This window comes from Drosophila ficusphila, unplaced genomic scaffold (assembly GCF_018152265.1).
Source record: "Drosophila ficusphila isolate 14025-0441.05 unplaced genomic scaffold, ASM1815226v1 contig_607, whole genome shotgun sequence".
NCBI classification, from domain to species: domain Eukaryota; kingdom Metazoa; phylum Arthropoda; class Insecta; order Diptera; family Drosophilidae; genus Drosophila; species Drosophila ficusphila.
Window position 1 is genome coordinate 2412557 of NW_025064537.1, and position 18720 is coordinate 2431276.

An 18720-nucleotide genomic window follows, 5' to 3' on the forward strand; every position below is an offset into this window, starting at 1 on the left:
AAGATTTATGAAATGTTCGTTCAAAAACTTTTGAATTTAAATCTGGTTTTAATATATCTCTAACATTTTTAGTGATCATTATAAAAGTGAATTAACTTAAATTTTATTTTACTTTCAATGATTTTTTTATGATTGATAATCCAAGAGCATTGTATTAAGACAATTTCAATAAGTAATTAAGATTCATGAAATGTTCTTCCAAAAACTTTTGAATTTAAATCTGGTTTGAATAAATATCTAACATTTTTAATTACAAATAAAAGTCAAATAATTTAAATTTTATTTTACTTTTAATGATTTTTTATGATTGAGAATCCAAAAGCATTGTATTAAGACAATTGTTTTTTATAAAGTAAAAACGAATCCGGTCCTGGAAAAAGTGAAAGAACTTTCGCCAGGATGCGTTGAACTCAAGGAAAATCATTCAGTAGGTCCCACAATAAAACCTACTACAGCCACAAAGAGCTTTTCCTCGACAGCAAAGGAAGCTTTTCTCCAACATGGAAAACAGAGAGAACTTAATAAGAGAAATTTTTGAGGAAAGAGAGTGTTCTTTAAATTTTTAAGAGAAAATTACTTTCTTAGTTCAAAAAAAATATCTTTAACTTTTTAGAGCAGAAAGTAAATAGAAAGTTAATTTTAATTAATTTAGATTATTATTATACAATTAAATTTTATATCTAACAAGCACTTTTTAAGAGATCTGCTCCTCGAAGATGGATTAATTTTTAAAAGTGTTCTCCTAAGAGCTTAAAAGCTAAAGTTGCCGCCGAGCGCCTTCGGTTGTCCATGCAAATATAAAAACCGAACCGTCTGGGAAATGGGAAATCATTCATAACGGAAAACTCCTGACGTGTGGACGTGAAAGTGCCGTGATTTCATCGTTGATTTTTGTCGCGTCTCTCGCTGCTTGTGTTTTGTGTGTTTACTATATATTGTTGCTACTATTCTTTGCGACCATACAGCCCGCTACTTAGTATCCGTTCGCGAAAAATAAAGAAAACAGGGGCGAAACAAACAAGTCAACTAAAATATCCCATTCATCTTGTTCTGCCAACTTATTTCTAATTGTGAACCAACCTTGAAATTTCCACCTCACGCTGGAAATTGCGAAACAAAAACAGAGCGGACAGTACATTGTTTACCGAAAACTAGTCAATTATCAGCGAAATATGCTATTTGCAATGTGACTCTATAAGTGTGATCGCAGCTTCTTACACGTTTCGTTTGGCCAAAAAACTCACTCTGGAATCGGTAAATATCGGTACCCGGTACCGAAAGTTAAAAGATAAAAAAGAGGATTACGGATCGTATTTTGGATTACTGATCAAGGAACCCATATCGCCGAAAATGGGCACTATCGGTAAGTGGAATTCAGTAACAACCACATTACCACACATTACCATAATAAGATCTAAATTGTATGCATTTCGAAGTGGTTTGGTTTGACTTTAATTTTTAGACAGTTTAAAAGGCTGCGCTAAAAAAAGTTGTAGTATTTTGATAGTTATTTAAAAAATAATTTCTTGATCCTAATAATATAACACATGAGAACATTTTAATGAAATCTTAATATCGAAGTATGGAAATCTGTTATTATATTTGGACCAAACTGTTGGTTGATTTTCTTGGCCATTTCTGTGAAATTTAATATTTAAGAGTTGAACTTGTTCTACTTGTAGAAAATATCCATTGAAATTTCTTTTGAATTGGTAACTATTGGTGATCCCGTGCTTAAATTCATTTATTTATTCAAACTCAACTATATTTTATATTCAAATTGAAGGATTCCTAGAAGCTATTAATTTGCTTCCGGACTGGAAATTGTTCTTGGAAAAGCTCCTTTTCCGAGTGCGGTAATTGAAAATAGTTATCAAACACAGTTGCACAATAATAACCCTGATTGCCTGTCGTCCACAATCCGATGATCCTTTGTTTGGCCGGGCTAACTCCACACGAGCTGAACTGTGACCCAACCCTGTATTTATGTAAATAATCCTTTCCGAGAGCCACACAACACTGACGAGATTCTTTTCAATCGAATAGGAAGTGGGAGTCGGTCCCCATGTCAACGCCCCCCTCATTTCCATTTTCGTCCTGCTGTTTTCCTCTGTTGCTTGCTTTTCAATTATCCTGGCTAAAAATAAATTCAGCGGCATACAGAGCGAAGAGAGCAATCAACCCACATGGAATACTACTTGCCTATGCTTTCAACACCAGCCCAAAAAAAAAAAAATAATTTGAGAGAAAAAAGAAAAGAACACCAACGACAAATGACAACGACGTCATTATCATAAACATGGTCTACGGTTCTCCCGGCCTGCCCGCAAAAATGCCATGAATTTTGTTTATCCAAAATGTATAAAATAAATAAGGCGCGAACGGGGCGGGGATAGACCCTAAACTCATAATCGAATGACGCACGAGGTTCTGATTTGCCGCTCACAATAATGTGGGTGTAGCCGGTCATTAGCCAGGTGCCTTATCCGTATCCTTGGGCCGGCAATCCACAGACCGGAATCCGCAATCCGCAATCCGGTGTCCTTTTGGGTGCGGCCACAAGTGCAGCCTGATTGCCATCTCGGCGGGGCCAGCATCTAGTTGGGGGCACTTCTGCCTCAATGGGTTCATTGTGACGGGGCCCACACGACAGCTGCGACAGTTGCATAGCCAAGTGCCACCTGCGGCCAGGGACTCGCCTTTTTGAAATCCGTCCTCGGGACGTGACTTGCGGGCGGGCAACCCAACCAACCACCCAACCATCCAACCACATTCGGCCGCATTAAACATGCCCCGGCTCATGTGGCACGAGGCTCATGCTCATGGAGCATGGAATATCCTCGAAGAACCTTTCTGCTGGCGTCTGCTGAAAGTTCAGGGGTGAACAGAACCATAGATAACAGAGATGACCCTGTCTGTATGGTAATGCAACATCGTGTCGAGCACGAAAGCGTAACGATTCGCGAAGGTCGTTCTGCCACAATGCCTTTTGGCCAGTTGACAGGCATTCTCGATTTCGGATTGGCACAAATCTGTCAACTAAGCCACCCATAACTCAGATTCACAGTTTACTGTCGATGGATGTTTGGAGAGACTTTGTCAAGTTTCTCTTTGGTCTTTTATGTTTTCAGAAATGTTTTGCATTTATTGCATGACTTACATCTGGCAAATGAGGAAAATAATTAGTAATCATTTGGATATGGGTCTTATATCTATGTTATTAGTTAGATCCATTCAAATCGAAACTGGAAAAGGTTTATGTGTTAGTTTTTTGCTTTAAAAATACGACTAATTCATTAGTTATACTGTATGAAAAAGGCTAGGAAAAATCAGCAAAATACCAGTTTTTTTGTTTTTATTTGTACAATGATTTATAAAATGTGTTTCAAAAATAACACCTATCAATGTTTCATTGAAGAAATACTTAAAAAACCTACAATCATTTCAAGAATCCTGAAAACTGTACATACATAGGTATTTTCTTACACCCAAGTTGATGCTGCATTTTTCATCAAACGAACTCTCTTGTCCTTTTGTCAAGTGCTGAATTAAAATTTCGCGTGACCCTGCACTCTTCAACTTTGCGAGAAACTTTAGCAAGATGGATAGTGATAAGTAAATTCCTTCTTGAAATGCATACAGTATTTAGTTGATAAAATCTGGTGTAGAGATGAGTCGCAACGCCACATGGGAATCACTTGCAGCGGCTGCCAGCGGCACAATTTCCCGGGTCGCCGGTTCCACTGTTTGTCCTGCTTGGAGGAGTTCAACCTGTGCAACGGGTGCTACGCCCTGGATGTGACCACCAAGGAGCACAAGTTCGACCACGCGATGCACTGCATCCTGACTCCCGCCAGTCTGGCTCTGTTCTACACGAAGGAGGAGCTGGTTGCCGGAAAGTCCCCGACGCTCATTCGGTGTCCCTACTGCAAGATTAACAACTTCAACTTGGAGGAGTTCGAGCTCCATTTGAAGGAACTGCATCCCAGTGCGGACCCACAGTTGCTATCCTGCTACAAGCTGAATTCTCGGGGAGCCGATTAAACCCATCACCGAAGTCAATTAAAGGCAACAATGGCAAATTTTAGGGCTTCTGTTTATTGCTCGTTCCATTTCGGGAACAGAGCCCCACAAATGTTAATGGTCGTTCATTAATATTGATTAGTTGTTTGGATAAAAATGGCAAGCGAATAAATCAACGAATAAAAGGAATAGTATTCTGTTTTGGAGGGCTTCCATTTATTGTCAATTAGATTAGATTCGACTGACATACTTCAAATTTAATAGATTTTTGTGGGAACACTTCAGCTTGAATATGGGGCAAGTTTTCATTGGTCGGAGGCAATTGCAGTAGGTGAACCGCACCTTCAGATACTCCTCGAACTCCTCCATCTGGGCCTCGTTTTGCAGCAGGTCCCGGTACTCCTCCACACTCTCCAGATTCACGGGATCCAGCTGGTGCATGAAGCACTTGAGTTTCAGGACCAATGCGTACAAGTAGTTGAATATTTCGACGGCCATGATCTTGTGGCGCTTGATCCCTTGGTGGAACTTGTCCCCCAAGATGAACGGCGTTTCCTGGGTCTTGTCCAGTCGATCGTAGGCTGCGTAGAACTCCTTGCAGTGCTGGCTGATCTCCAACAGGGACTTTTTCAATGTGTTACTATGAATACAAAAGTTAAAGGATTAAAGGGATTAGAGAGTACTAGATAATCAAACTTATTAAACTAATGAAGGAATTAATTAAATTTAATTTTCACATTTATTTTTACCGATAATATATCTATCCATTCTTAAAGAACCTTTGAATTTTGGAATGCTGTTTATGTCTTTATGTTTATTGTACAACTTACTTATTTTATTTCTTGTAAATACTAAAATTCTGTTATTAAAGTAGTTAATCTGTAGAAGCACAAGTTTTACCAAAAACATAATTTATAACATTTTAAATACTTTATAAATTATTTACACAATTTTTTATAAGAAAAATTGAATATTTAAAATTTTTGTGAGCTTATTTAAATTTATATATAGTTCTTAGACTTTCTCTTATTTCTTTTATGTATTACATACACTTACATTTTTAAGTATCAAGAAATCATACTTATTAAAAATAATACATATTCTTAAGCTTACTTAGAGGCCCGCACCACTTCCAGTTTCTCCTCGTACTCGTTGATGATCGCCTCTTCGGTTGACAGAGTATAGACCTCGGGAAATCGACAGCTCTGTTCGGAGCTGATCAGAATTAGGTAACGCTGGGTGAGCAGCCAAATGCGTTCGATCAGTATGCTCTGGGCCTGCATTTCGCACTGGTACTGGTTGTAGTAGTCCCGGAAGCGGGTTTCCAGGTTCACCAGGAGGCACAGTACTTTCGCCTCCGTTTCGTAGTGTTCCTTTAAGGCAGGTGTAAGATGGGGTTCCTCATTTTCCATATAAGAAGCGGGTTTGGCCATCAATCTGCAGCACTTCTTGTGTTCCTCTGCTGATTCCAAAGGAAATTCCACTTTATGTTCCATTGTGTGTGTAGGTATGTAGTGTTTAACGTGTACTAACTTATTTTCTGAGAGTAAGGTAAAGAGCTGCCTTCAAGGCAGACTAGATGTGTTAATCTCCATCAGAGTCCATTGGTCGGCCCATCAGTTTTAATTCTCAATTCTCATCTCTTTCGTCAGTGGCCAATTAGATATTTAAGGTTGAACTAATTTGTTTGGCATCGGTCAGGAAAAGTTCTCTAAGAACTGATGAAAAATCACTTTTAATTAAGATCCGATGAAATCAATGAGTACTAATGAAAAATTACTATTTCGCTGAAATCAATTTAAAAAGGATTTGTCTGCCAAAAACATGTACGTAAAAAAGAAATCAGCGTTTCGATCGATGAATAACATGTGATAGTCAAATAAAAATAAACAAAATGAATTATTTATAGGGCGGGCAGGAGATGCGATTAAAATCATTCATGCGACAAAAAAATGCTTTGATTGATACAAATTATGGGCATTTTTGGTTTTTGGGATGCATCGAAACGGAAATTAAATTAGCCAAATATTGCACTGATGCTGATTTTCCCCAAAAGCCGCCTAACTCATCTGTGTATACACTGTGTATACTCGGACAAGGGGATCCGTAAATATATATTCCTTTTTAAACGCGTAATTTTGTTGTATTTTTGTTTTGTTGGGCAATGAAGCTGCCGACGCGGCATCATTAATGAAGTGCGAAGCCAATTGCCGCTTTCAACAATTTTGGCATCGCGCTGAGAATGCTCATGCTCGTTCAAAGAATATTTAATATATCTGTATCGATCTGGTGGGAAATTTGAACTCGGGCACGCAAACCGCGACGCAAACATTGCTCATTCCCAAAGATTTTCAGTATCACTGAAACAAACAATTCACCCACAAAACATGTGAATGCGGAGTGTTCGAGCCGTAAACGTACCTATTTAATGCGCCCTAATTGAAAAAATATGTTGAAAATTTTGACGGCTGTCAATTGTTAATCGTAAAGGCAAAAAGGAAAAGTTTAAAAATATATTCAGGTGAAATGCAAAACCTGAAAGAGGTGTTCGAAACCAATGGATTTAATTAAATATCACTATCACCAATAGTTAAAACCATATTTTCAGCCCAACATATGTCATAGAATTAATTTCGCTGTCTACAGTTGCGAAACCCACGTACATGCCTGAAATATAACACTTTACTTTTGGAAAAAAGTTGTTAAAAGTCATAAAAAAAGAATCCACTTTTCGCACATAGCCTCTGAACATTGTTTACGATTTCGGATTTTTAATTGCGGCAGCGGCACACGCTTCGTATGCGCGATGTCTTCTCTGGTGTAATGTGTTTCTGGGCTATTTTGGACCAGACAAGTGTTTCTTGTGTGCCCTCAGATGTGTTTTCTCAACACCAATCGGCTAATGTGCAATTAATTCTCCCGAGATATGGCGAATGCTTTTTGATTGTGTTCAAATCAAGCGAAGGTGCAATGAACCTTTCGAAATAGTTGCAAGAGCAAAAAGACTATTTGAATAATAATCATAATTATTTATAGTGAACTTGTGAACCATTTCAAGTTTTTAATTGTAACTATAATAGCATTCCTTCTATTATTTTATTAAGGAAAGTAAGATGGCTTAGTGCAATACTCGATTAGTTGAGCATAAAATGATAATATCAGTGCATTCATAATTGCTAAACATTAAAATGGTTTTTTGCTTACCATGCTATAAATATAACCTTTTTTTTTTAATTCCATTGAAATAATAATTTAAAATTGTATTCTTTAATGAATGTTTGGCTTGGTTTGGTTCATTTCATTCCGATTTGATCTCATACTGTCCGCTTCTTTCGCTTTCTACGCGTTGAGCCGTGGGACAAGGTCGTGCCGTTGGCTGTCGGCGCGAGAAATATTATGGCTGACCAAAGATAAAATATATAAGTATTCCCCCAAAAGATACATCCATCTGTGTCGGTGTGGCAAAATCGGACTGCACAGGTTTTCGACCAACTGTTTGCGGCCTCTGCGTTCTGCGCTCCGTGCGTTTGTGACGCGCTTTTTGCCATTGACACGCAATAAAAATATGTACTTAAAATTGTAAAATCTCATAATGAGCACATTAAAGATTCGAAAAGTGTGTATAAGTTTGTGTGGTAGTGAGGATGATTGGGAGTAATTGAATGATAGAGAAAGCACCGAATAGCTCTCATTAGGTTTCACAAAATATTTATAACTCAAAAACGAAAAACAAAACACCAAAAAACGAATTAAAGTCAGAATGTAAGAACACTGGTAGCTTGAAATTAGATGAATAGGCGAATCGCGGAGTGGACATCCTTTTTGCAGCAGGGACAGACCTCCAAACGGCAGAGGGCATTGGTGAGGCATGTTTGGCAGAAGATGTGACCACACGCGGTGGCCACCGGCTGCTCCGGAGTTTCCATGCAAATGGGGCACGTGTAGAGTCTGTCGTTCTCGTCGGTCAGGTGCTTCACTCGATTTTCATCCGCGTGTGTCAAGTCAATGGTCGCCATGGGTTCGATGCCATCGGCTGCTCGACGGCGGTCTCCCATCTTAGTTGATCACCAGGTAACGAGTCTACTTCAGAACTTAAGAAACAAAAATGTCCTCAACGGATGGAAACAGAATTTTAAAATGAGACTTTAAAATGAATTTTTAAAAAAGGTTTATATGTGTATTTACCCAAAAAGTACAAGGCGACTTTATATTAAGAAAATAGGAATACAAATTTAATACATTTTAGTTTTAAAACAATCTACATCGATCAGAAAATAGAAGGTGTTGTGGAATTAAATTGAAATGCATATTGCATATCTATGTGTACCTAAAAAACACAAGGTGACTTTATATAAAGATCCTAAATAGGCAAATCTAAATGTATTCGATTATAAATTATAAAACATTCTATTTTGTTCAAAATATTGAATCTTTGCTGGAATTAAATTAAAATGCAAGGTTTAAAACAATGAGAGACAGAGTAATAAAAAAAACTTGTGTGATTCTTATAAAGAGAAAGCTAAGTTAAATGCGTGGGAATCGCTGGGGACGTTTTCTTCTCATCTTCTGTTTTCCTGACGCTGAAGAAAGCATTTTTATTTTAATTTGTGTGGATATACGTTCGGGTATACGTGTGTAGTATTTAATAAATTATTAATTTTTGCTACGCTTTAGCCGCTCAAACATCACATGAATCGTCTATTTGGTCGGGCCAATAAATGTCTATTATATAAATGGAAAATATTTTACGCAGATTGGTCTTTATCTGTGTGCGAAAGTGTGATCGAAAATGTAGTCTAACATTTTGATTGAACGAACAGTCATAATGTTCCTCTAATTAATGTTTCTTTTTAAAGAAAATGATTCCATCATCTTTTATTTTGGAACTTTAACTATATTGCCATAATTTGATGATGAGAGAACGCTTTGAAGCAATCCGGTGGTCAATTGTTTAAAAATCACTTGAAAAGAAGTCAGTTCAAACCAGTTTATTGAACATTGTCTAGACGCGGTGTTTTTATTTATACTAGGTACACGTGATGATGTTTTTGCCATTGAGCTTTCTCCTGAAATGTTTTTGTTTGTGTCTCATTCGTCTAGAAAATATTGTTTCTTTTTTTACCTCTCTGGGGTACTTTGCTTAATTTTATTAAGATCAAAAAATAAGTTGAGTGGGCATGGTATACAAATTTGTTTGTTTGCCGATTGTTCGATTGAGTTTATTGTTATGCGAATTGCTTTAAAAAGTGCAACCACTTTTTTGGCTATTATAAAAAGAAAATAAAATGGAGACCAGTCTTATGTTTTAAATTGTTTTATTGCACATCAATCCATACACACTCTTTATAGGTCAAATTAAAATTCAGCTTGTCAATCAATTAGAGAATCTGCTGAACTAAAAATATATTGCCTTTTTTCGGATAAACAAATCAAATGGCAGACAATTAATCACCAAGCAATTATCCAGTCAATTTCCGCTTCCCGAGGAAAACTCTTCCAATTATTTCACTCATAGCAACTTAAAGTTGACGTCACAGGTCCACCGACAAAGTGAATTTCCCTCGTTTGGCTTGCAATGCAAATATTATTATTAGCATTACTTACAATTATTTACGACTGTTTTTAGTGTTCCGCGAACACATATTGAAGGCCACATGAGAGATATTAAACAGCAATTGTTTAGCCTCAAGCCTCCTCTGCAAAAAGTTTTCGAAGCATATTTATTTGTACAAGTAATAAGCTTTTCCTTTTTCTCGCTAACCTGACCCACTTAATTTATGGACCTCACCTTCGACTGGGGCAAACTTTACAGATATTATTTATAGGGTCTGCCCGATTGAACATTGTTCATTTTTCAACATTTTCCCAAGATTTTCTTTATCAACCAGAGGCTTGATAAATGGTTTTACGTCGACAACTGCCTTGACCTTACCTTGAAAATTGTCAGCTACATGAATTTTTTACACGACTTTTTAGTTTTTTCTCGCCGTGATGTTCATTCATTTTCGTTTGCGCGTAATTACAAATTTGTCCGCTTCACAGGAGGCTATTTATAAGCATTTATTTTCACGAAAATACATACTTCGGATATAATGTAAAATAAAGGCGAGCAAATTAAATAAATCGTAAATGCGGAACTATTAAAATAAATTATGGAACTTGTGCCGTGGGTGGTGACTTTCGACGCTCACTGTGCACCTCGAAAAGATTCCACAGTTCTCGAGCTCACTTTTTCAAATAAGCCATCTCCTGAGAGCTCAAGTAACACTTAAGACGAAGGTGGTTTTGAAGAGTTGGCTTCCGTCGTCCTTTCGTCCTGGTTGCTCCTTCGGCATCATCAGTCGCCACCTGCCGCTCGTGATGGTCATGTGCGCAATTTTCCAAGAGCAGCTGCCTCTGGGTGGTGGTCCTCTTGAGTGCCGTCATATATCAATACTTCGTGGACCGGGGAGGGGCGGATACACGCCTACTTTTCTAAAAATACGCTCCGCGGCCAAGAGATAGGGAAAGCAAATTGAACAGATTTAAACGTGTTTTATAAATACAACCAAAATAGCGAAATTCGCATTATCAAAACTCATTCGCTCGCTAAGACGTAGGTTCTTCGCATAAAAAGATCTCTTAGTATTATTTATTTAATTTGGGCTTTGTGTTGTTTTAGTGTATGCATTAAAAACCTATATATATTTAATTTTATTTCTTTTTGTTTATTTTCGTTTTTGTTGCTTTCGTCTGGCTTGTGGGCGCAACGGAAATTTTCTTTCAAGTCGTTAATTTTTATTGAATTGTTGTATAATATGTTATATTCTGCTTACGAAAACTTGTTCAACTAGGAGTGGGCAATGCGATAAGAAAAAAAAAATAATAAGCTTAAGTAGTTGATGGTTTCCTCTTTAGCTCAAAAATATATATTAAATCACTTTCAGCTCTGTTTATAAAATTATTTCCACCTTTAGAATCGGAAACTGGCAGAGGAAATCCAAATCTTAAAAATTATAAACACTTACGAAAAAATAGAAATGAAATACCCATAAGAAATCTCCACCTTAATAGTGTTTAGAAAATCAACACCATTACATTTTGTATATTGTAATGGAACTTTCATGACCCAAATTAGTTTTTGTAAACAAATATTGGGGATACAAAAAATTACTAAACACCCGGAGATTTGGGGAAATTCAACTTGAGTTTCCGTGGGAAATGAAAGCACGGCAACAGATTGTCGTAGGTCCCCCAACCCAGCAAACGCATCACGTAAATCCATTTCGACTCGTTCGAGTTGCCGTAGGTCCTGAAAACCAACTTGAGTTCCCCGCCCACACATCAAACTTAAGCAGTTCCCCTCGTTGGGCAATCAGTGCGGATCAATTGTTTGGAATACTCGATAAGGAGGCAAGTGGCTTGGGGGGATTGTCCGGTCGATGGTCGATGGTCTCCGGTCTCCAGACTTCTGGTGTCTTCGCCCGGGCAATCCATCATGGCTGACTGGCTGGCTGGCTGGATTGGCGCTGGGCTAAAAGTGTCTGCGTTTATTTTGTAATAATAGGAAACTTACAATCCGATGGAGACCCAGAGGCAGCCTCGCTGGGTGAGCGCGGCTATATCTGTGCCTGTATGTGGCACGCCGACCGACAACGACACGCCGATTGACGTCAGCAATGCCCCCAAAGATTCGAGCGGTGTCGGGCGGGCTGCCAAGCAGGCGGGAACCGGGACACGAATCGCTGCTGGGGAGACCCGCACTGGGGGACAATGGTGGATGGGGATGCGAATGGGGATGAGGATGAAGAGAGGGGATGGGGATGGGGGTGGGGAAAGGGGCATGGCTCATTTTGTCAGTCACTCATACGAGAGTTGCTCTGCCGACAAGGCGAGCGTATCGATTCTTGGGAAATCTCCGAGTGGCGAGTGGTTCTTAAAAGCTTTGCACGCCGGTTTATCATTAAACATTAAATAATTAAACAAGATGTGAGTTTACAATCAAAATTACCGTAATTAGCGTTTATCAGATTAAAGATAATATATTTTGCGTTTTATTTAGTACACATCAGTCAGGAGATACTTGAATGCATTTACTTGTTTACTAAACAAAAAGAAATACATACTTTAATCATTTAAATCCATTTCAGAACTGATATAATTTTATTATTATAACTTGCACATTTTGTATATCACTCAGCTAAGATATTTTGTTTAACTTTACTCATGTCACAGATACGAAACGATTGGATTTACCTTTTCTTTGCGATATGGATTTTTATGGATTAATAATGAATATTTAAATGAATATTTAAATCATATAAAAAGAGACAAAATCATGATGCTTTTCTATAACAAATGAAGACTTTCAATAATTGAACTTAAATTATTGATTGAACAAATACTTATAGTATGTAGTAATTAAGAGTTATTCTGAGAGAGTATCCGTTGTTCGCCTCGGATTTGGACCAAAGATGTTCAGCTATCGCCAAAAGAATGTGTTTTCCTTTGGCAGGTCGACTCTCCTGGCGCCTTTGTTGCATTTGCATTTCACATTTCACTTCGGACTGTCCACAGGGGTGTTTGTTTATTTTGAGCCACTGTTTACACGGCTCCCCTCGCCTGAGACCGCGAAGGCAGCTGATTTTCACGGAAATTCTGACTTACATTATATATTTAGCCCGGCGAAATGCATCTTCGCGAATTTCAGCTGACCCTTTTTTGGCTCATTTGTTTGTTCTGCTATTTTTGGCCAGCAAAGTGTTTCAGCCGCCAATGAGAATATCAAGATGAAATGGCCATATCATTCCAATTGTGTGTGCCGAAGGGGTTGGGATTGGGATTCGGATGCCGAACGAGAGGAAAGTGAAAGTTTGATTTATGGCCACGCGCAGGTTGCTTTTTCCTTTGATTGATGCTTTCCAACTAAATAAGTTGTCCCATATTTTGTAGCTGTCCAACAAGTGGAGCTCACATTTATTAGGGATCTCTCTGCGGTTGGTCAGTGACCACTTCTGGCCACAAGCCAATTGCTTCTGGAACGGAAATAGCAATTGGTCGCCAAAAAAAAAAGAGAAGAGGACCGTCAAAAACTTTGACTTTTAGCTGTCCACTTCCAAACTGATGGCACTCATTTTGGGGGTTAATGGGCTACAACAATCATTACGTTTGTAGTCACATTCTAGTTTTCTGCTTCCAGAAGCGAAGGCCTTTGAATAATGAATGAAGGAATACATATTTCCATGAGGTAAAACCTTAAAAAAACACAGAAAAGGAAGTCAAGTTAGAATACTTGTCTCAACAGAATCTAAAATGAGTGAGTTAATAATAAATGATGAGCGAGGAAAGCTGACAGTCTCGTCTGCTCATGGAATCAGAATTTATATTGGTTATTATGGTCTAATATGTATTCATAACAGAATTTTAAATTGAAGTCAAGTCTAAGTCTGTTGCCTTGTAAAAATCAGCATAGTAAAAGAAAGAAGTTGAAACTAGTTATTAAAAGGAGGACATTTTTAAAGCAAATTAAACTTATAAAAACTTTTACAAGAACATAGTTGTGTGTTATTTAGTTGCAAATCTAAAGCAATATTTTGCATATTTTCAATAATAGAAAACATCTTTAAGATTCATTACATTCCCCAAATTGCATTCCCCAATATAGATTTACGAAATTAGGCAGTTCATTTGATCTCGTAAATCAACAGCAAATTACAAGCTGTCCCATAACTATTTATACTTTGTACCAATGGCACTACTATACTTAGGTGTATATCCACCTTGAAGCGTTTATAAGATTCTCAACCGAAAATGCATTTCTCGCATGCCTGAGCCTTAAGTATTTTCCGCTTGCGTCTGATAGTAATTTATCTTAACGGAAAGCATTTTCGAATGGATGTAATTACTAATTCGCCAATCCTCCGCCCTTCCAAGATGACAACAAATGAATTACGGGCGAGAGCAGTGATTTTGATCGCTGAGTATATCCAAAAATTAAGTGTCAAAAACATTTTGCGTTAAATTGTGAGAAAATCAAGAGAAACACATCACGCCCTATAAAAGTTTTGCCAGAATTTTATTTGCTTCGCGTTGGTGCGATTTTCCAGCTAACGCATTCTGTAGCTGTCTGCTGTGTCCCATTCGGTTGCAAATCAAATGATTTTCCGCGATTTTCCCGGCGATAAACGGGACCGAGTGAATGGTAGGTACGCAGATTGCGGATTCCAAAAATTAGAGCAGTCGTCAGTCAGTCAGTGACTAACTGCTGACGTCTTTGCTGCGCGGAATATGCCGCATATAATTCATAGTGGGACAGACCAGCCCATCCCGCCGATCTACGCAGATTCTGCACTAACTTTGTCACAGACAATTTGGCGACAACATCGTCTATTTATCTGTCTTCGGCGTGGGCGAATTCTCCCCAAGCCCCCTTGATTCACGGAGGGCTGTAAAACGCTTCCCATGTTCGCCGCTGCCTGATAAATTAATAATTCGCATTGTGGAACAACAAATGGACACATAAAAGCAACCCAAGCAGCACATCAAACGCTGGCCATAAATCATAAGGAACAAAACCAAAAATAATTCCAATTAAATCCGCTCCAAGCGACACAAGATGCTGTTTTGTTTGTGGTCTAATTTTACTGAGGTGTGAACAGGTGAACTCTCTGTTGCCATGGGTCAATTAACCGCCGATTCAAATTTGTTAGTCAAGTGAACCACTCAAATTGATTTTTCCACTTATGTTTACCTTTTCTTTAATTTGAGTAATTAAATTGGGGTTTCTTTGAAAATTGTAGTCAAGAATTACGAACTGTGAATGGAGAAAGATGTTAAAGGATCTTCACTAGGAGATAAAACTTTGGTATTATGCAGGTTTTTATTCAGATATTGATTTCTTCAGAAAAATCTGAGAAGCCTGAGGGAGGCAACCGTTTGTTACATTTTAAGAAGACTCCCGATAGTTTTATTTTTTTTTTATTTATGCCTTATTAATACTTAATAATTTTATAAAGCCCTTAAGTTTTATTGTATTTAAAATTTTGGAAGAAAATAATCATTATCACCCATTAATTGTGAACAACTAATTGCAACTAATGTTTTATATAAGTTTTAAGTAACTTATAACTTATAAGTTTTTGAACTTTTATAATGTATGTATGAAATCAAATATTTTGGAAAAGTTTGATAAATTTTAAGTTCTTTAATTTAGAAATCGTTTTCTTGAATTGTTATTTGGCAAAGAATCTAACCCAGACTCGTATCCTTCGATCTTTCAGAGAAACGCTCATTCTCCTTCCGGCTGCGGCGCTCCTTCGGCGACGGCGGCAGCACGAACAGCCGCAACAGCAACAACAACAGCAGCACGTGCACGAACCACAACAACCAGAAGCGGTGCAGCACCCCGCTGACGCCGACGAGCACGAGCACCGGGCGGCTGGAGGTGCCGGGAGCGGCGTCCGTGAGCCGCCGGAGCAGCATCTACAAGAAGCCGGACAAGAACGACGGCGGCCAGATCCACTTGATCCCGGACGTGGAGCTGCCGCTGATGAACTTCGCCGACCAGTACAACATCGAGAAGACGCTGGCCGAGGGCTGCTTCGCGAAGATCCTGCTGTGCCGGCACCGGCCCACCAAGGCACTGGTGGTGCTGAAGGCGGTGCACGCCGAGCTGACCACGATCAAGGAGTTCCAGAAGGAGTTCCACTACAACTACGAGCTCTCGCACCACCATCACATCCTGAGCGCCTACGCGGTGGCCTTCCAGACGATGGACTACTACGTGTTCGCCATGGAGCACGCCCCCCACGGCGACCTGGCCTCCAACATCGGACCCAACGGCCTCCACGAGAACGCCTGCAAGCTGATCTCGGAGCAGCTGAGCTCCGCCCTGGGATTCATGCACTCCAAGAACCTCGTCCACCGCGACCTCAAGATCGAGAACGTGCTCGTCTTCACGCCGGACTTCACGCGGGTCAAGCTCTGCGACTTTGGGGCCACCACGAAGAAGGGTCTGCTGGTGCACAAGGTGAAGCACACGTGGACCAGCTGCGTGCCGCCGGAGCAGCTGGAGCTGATCAAGAACGAGCGCTTCCAGTGCCTGCCGGTCAGCGACTCGTGGCAGTTCGGCATCCTGCTGTACAACATCCTCACCGGCAATCCGCCCTGGCAGTCGGCCGACTGGGTGAAGGACCAGTCCTACGCCAACTTCATGAAGTACGAGCAGCGCAAGACGACCAAGGTGCCGGACAACTTCCGGCGCTTCTCGCCGCGGCTGATGCGCTGCTTCCGGAAGTACTTGAGCCACGACCCCGAGGACCGCTGCAAGATCACCGAGGTGGCCAAGTACATGAAGGACCGGTGGGTGGAGTGCCGCATCTCCACCTCCAAGTCGGCCACCCTCATCTCGCCCACCAACCACGACCAGGACTCGTGCATCTACCTCAACCAGCGGGAAGGCCGTCTCTCCGGGGACGAGAACAAGCTGCGCTTCAAGCGGATGATGTCCACCTACGGCCTGGACATCCCCATCGACCAGGCAATGGTGAAGCAGCGGGTCTGGGACTGGCTCTCCACCTGCGACGCCAACTTTGATCCGGACGTGGAGAGCCTGCACGCCCTGGATCTGATGCAGTAGAGGGGGATTTTTAAAAGCGTATAGTAGGTGCCACAGAAACTTCTGGAGATTTGAAACCTCTTTAAAAGGTTCTAAGAAGTATGAAACAGAGTGTTTCGAGCAGTTTACTACTTTTCAAAGCATAGTTTTAGGCACTTTTTTAAGTGATTTCAAACCACTAGAGTTTTCTGTGTATTAATTCGCATAAATATCTTTCAAATAGAAAGTCGAATATATAAATCACCCTCCGTATTTTTCGAAAGATTTTTGAATTCGAATAACCCAACTACTAAATGATAAAAACAATATGTACATAAACCCATAAAACCCATGTAGATCCGAGCAAAATAGGGATGTATATCAGCATCCACAGGAACACGGTTAGAATTTGTGGATCTATAAGATCGATTTTGTAGAGCAGAGAAGCCACTTCTCGACGGTTTTTGTTCAGTTGTTCTGCGAGTGCAAAATCCCAGAACTGAAGTTTGATATAGTTTTATATAGACGAAATTCGGTACGACTAAGTAGTAAGAATTTGTAGAATAAAGAAACCCAGTTTGAGAAAACAAAAACCAACACGTCAACGGATAACTTTCCAGTAGTGTTACCTTTCTAGTCTTCCGATACGATGATTTTCTATATACTCTATATACGTGTGTAGCATTATGATTATATTTATGAGTGTACTATAATGTGTGATTTACGCGTTACTCTATCTGTACGGGATACCAACTATTGCAATTATCTAGATCTAGAACTTAACGAGATGTAAGGAGTGCCCCTGGTGTACTCACGACCAATTATTAGACGACTAAGGTTTGTTTTATATTGTAATAGCCTATGTAGTCATACATGTATCCCTAAATGAACCCTTGATGTGTAGACGACATTTATGAGTATCGAACAATTTTGTACATACTATTTAATTGCATACGACTTTTAAAGTATACTTATATGTATTTACGAGTTAATACCCTATGTATACCTATAAAATTCTAAAAATATAGATCCGTAAACTGAGTTTATTTAAAAACGTATTTTTTAATATAACTAGCGGAATCTAGTTTCGCCGCCACATGTTCATAAAACATTTTGGCGAATGAACAAACCGTCTCATGATCGCCAAACAAGATTTGCAAAACAATCAGGGGAACAACATTTCTGGAGAAGCCACCTACAACTAATGGTAGGTAAATATTTATTGTTTAAATTTAAATTATTTTTTCTTGTTTATATCCTGCTGATGGCTTTCCGCGCAGAGCTGTTTGGTGTTTGGCTAATTACTTCGTGTGTTATTCACGAAGGTCGTTCCGGTGATTCTCTGTAGTTGCTCGACATTGAATGTCAGGGTTTCGAATGAAAGAGGAGCCGGTGAAAACAATCTACGTCCAGCTGTTGTTTGCGCGGTTCTCGTTGTTTGCAGTGGACAGGATGTGACGCCTCCGCCCGTAATTCAGTCTCTAATAAACACGCGCTAAGGTTGATTCAACAAAGGTGAGGTTACGCCGTGTGTTCGGTGGGCGGACTTGTTGTTTGCATTGTGTGTTCTCCTCCTCCCCTAGATAATGATGTTAAATTGTATAATTTTGGCATCCATGAATCAAATGCCAGCCGAATCGGATCCGATCGATTGGCCAACTGATTAATGCCTTCGGTTAACCTGTAATTAAGATGAGCGCCTGAGGTCAACGTCGTTTCACCTTGACTTTGTTATACAAATACATCGAGTTGAAGACATTATTTTACGAGGCGCATGCCAACACTTAAACGCTTTTAATGGCCGGGCACAGGGCGCTCTAAAAAGCCGGCTGGACGAAGAATGTGAAAGTTCTTAATACCTGAATATAAAATATGTTTTAAACATTCCAAAATTTGTATATAGAGAGGTAGCAGGATGTGGCTTGTTTGCTTGCTCAGTTTGTATTTCGCCATTAATAAAGTTTTTATTCTGTTTATTAAGAATAAATAAAGAATGAATTTGAAACAATCACTTATTTGTTTATGTTTTTTATGTATTACTCTTAAATTAAAGATAAATTATAAAACAAAGTACGAGATACGAATTAGGACTACATTTAATAAATTTATTAAGGAATATTCTA

The 18720-nt window shown here is 39.3% G+C and overlaps 3 protein-coding genes across 3 annotated transcripts; 2 read left to right on the plus strand and 1 right to left on the minus strand.

Moving 5' to 3' along the window:
* Window positions 1-846: 846 nt before the first annotated feature.
* On the plus strand, window positions 847-17651 carry LOC108088214 (serine/threonine-protein kinase meng-po). The gene is made up of 2 exons (XM_017185919.1): window positions 847-1363; window positions 15282-17651. Exons 1-2 carry the CDS (start codon window positions 1351-1353, stop codon window positions 16637-16639), a joined length of 1371 nt encoding a protein of 456 aa, XP_017041408.1. The 5' UTR covers window positions 847-1350; the 3' UTR covers window positions 16640-17651.
* On the plus strand, window positions 3414-4222 carry LOC108088216 (E3 ubiquitin-protein ligase KCMF1-like). Its single transcript, XM_017185921.2, has 2 exons — window positions 3414-3615; window positions 3669-4222. Exons 1-2 carry the CDS (start codon window positions 3602-3604, stop codon window positions 4042-4044), a joined length of 390 nt encoding a protein of 129 aa, XP_017041410.1. The 5' UTR covers window positions 3414-3601; the 3' UTR covers window positions 4045-4222.
* On the minus strand, window positions 4218-5570 carry LOC108088215. Its single transcript, XM_017185920.2, has 2 exons — window positions 5137-5570; window positions 4218-4663 (listed from the first exon to the last, which is right to left on the minus strand). Exons 1-2 carry the CDS (start codon window positions 5517-5519, stop codon window positions 4255-4257), a joined length of 792 nt encoding a protein of 263 aa, XP_017041409.1. The 5' UTR covers window positions 5520-5570; the 3' UTR covers window positions 4218-4254.
* Window positions 17652-18720: the final 1069 nt, after the last annotated feature.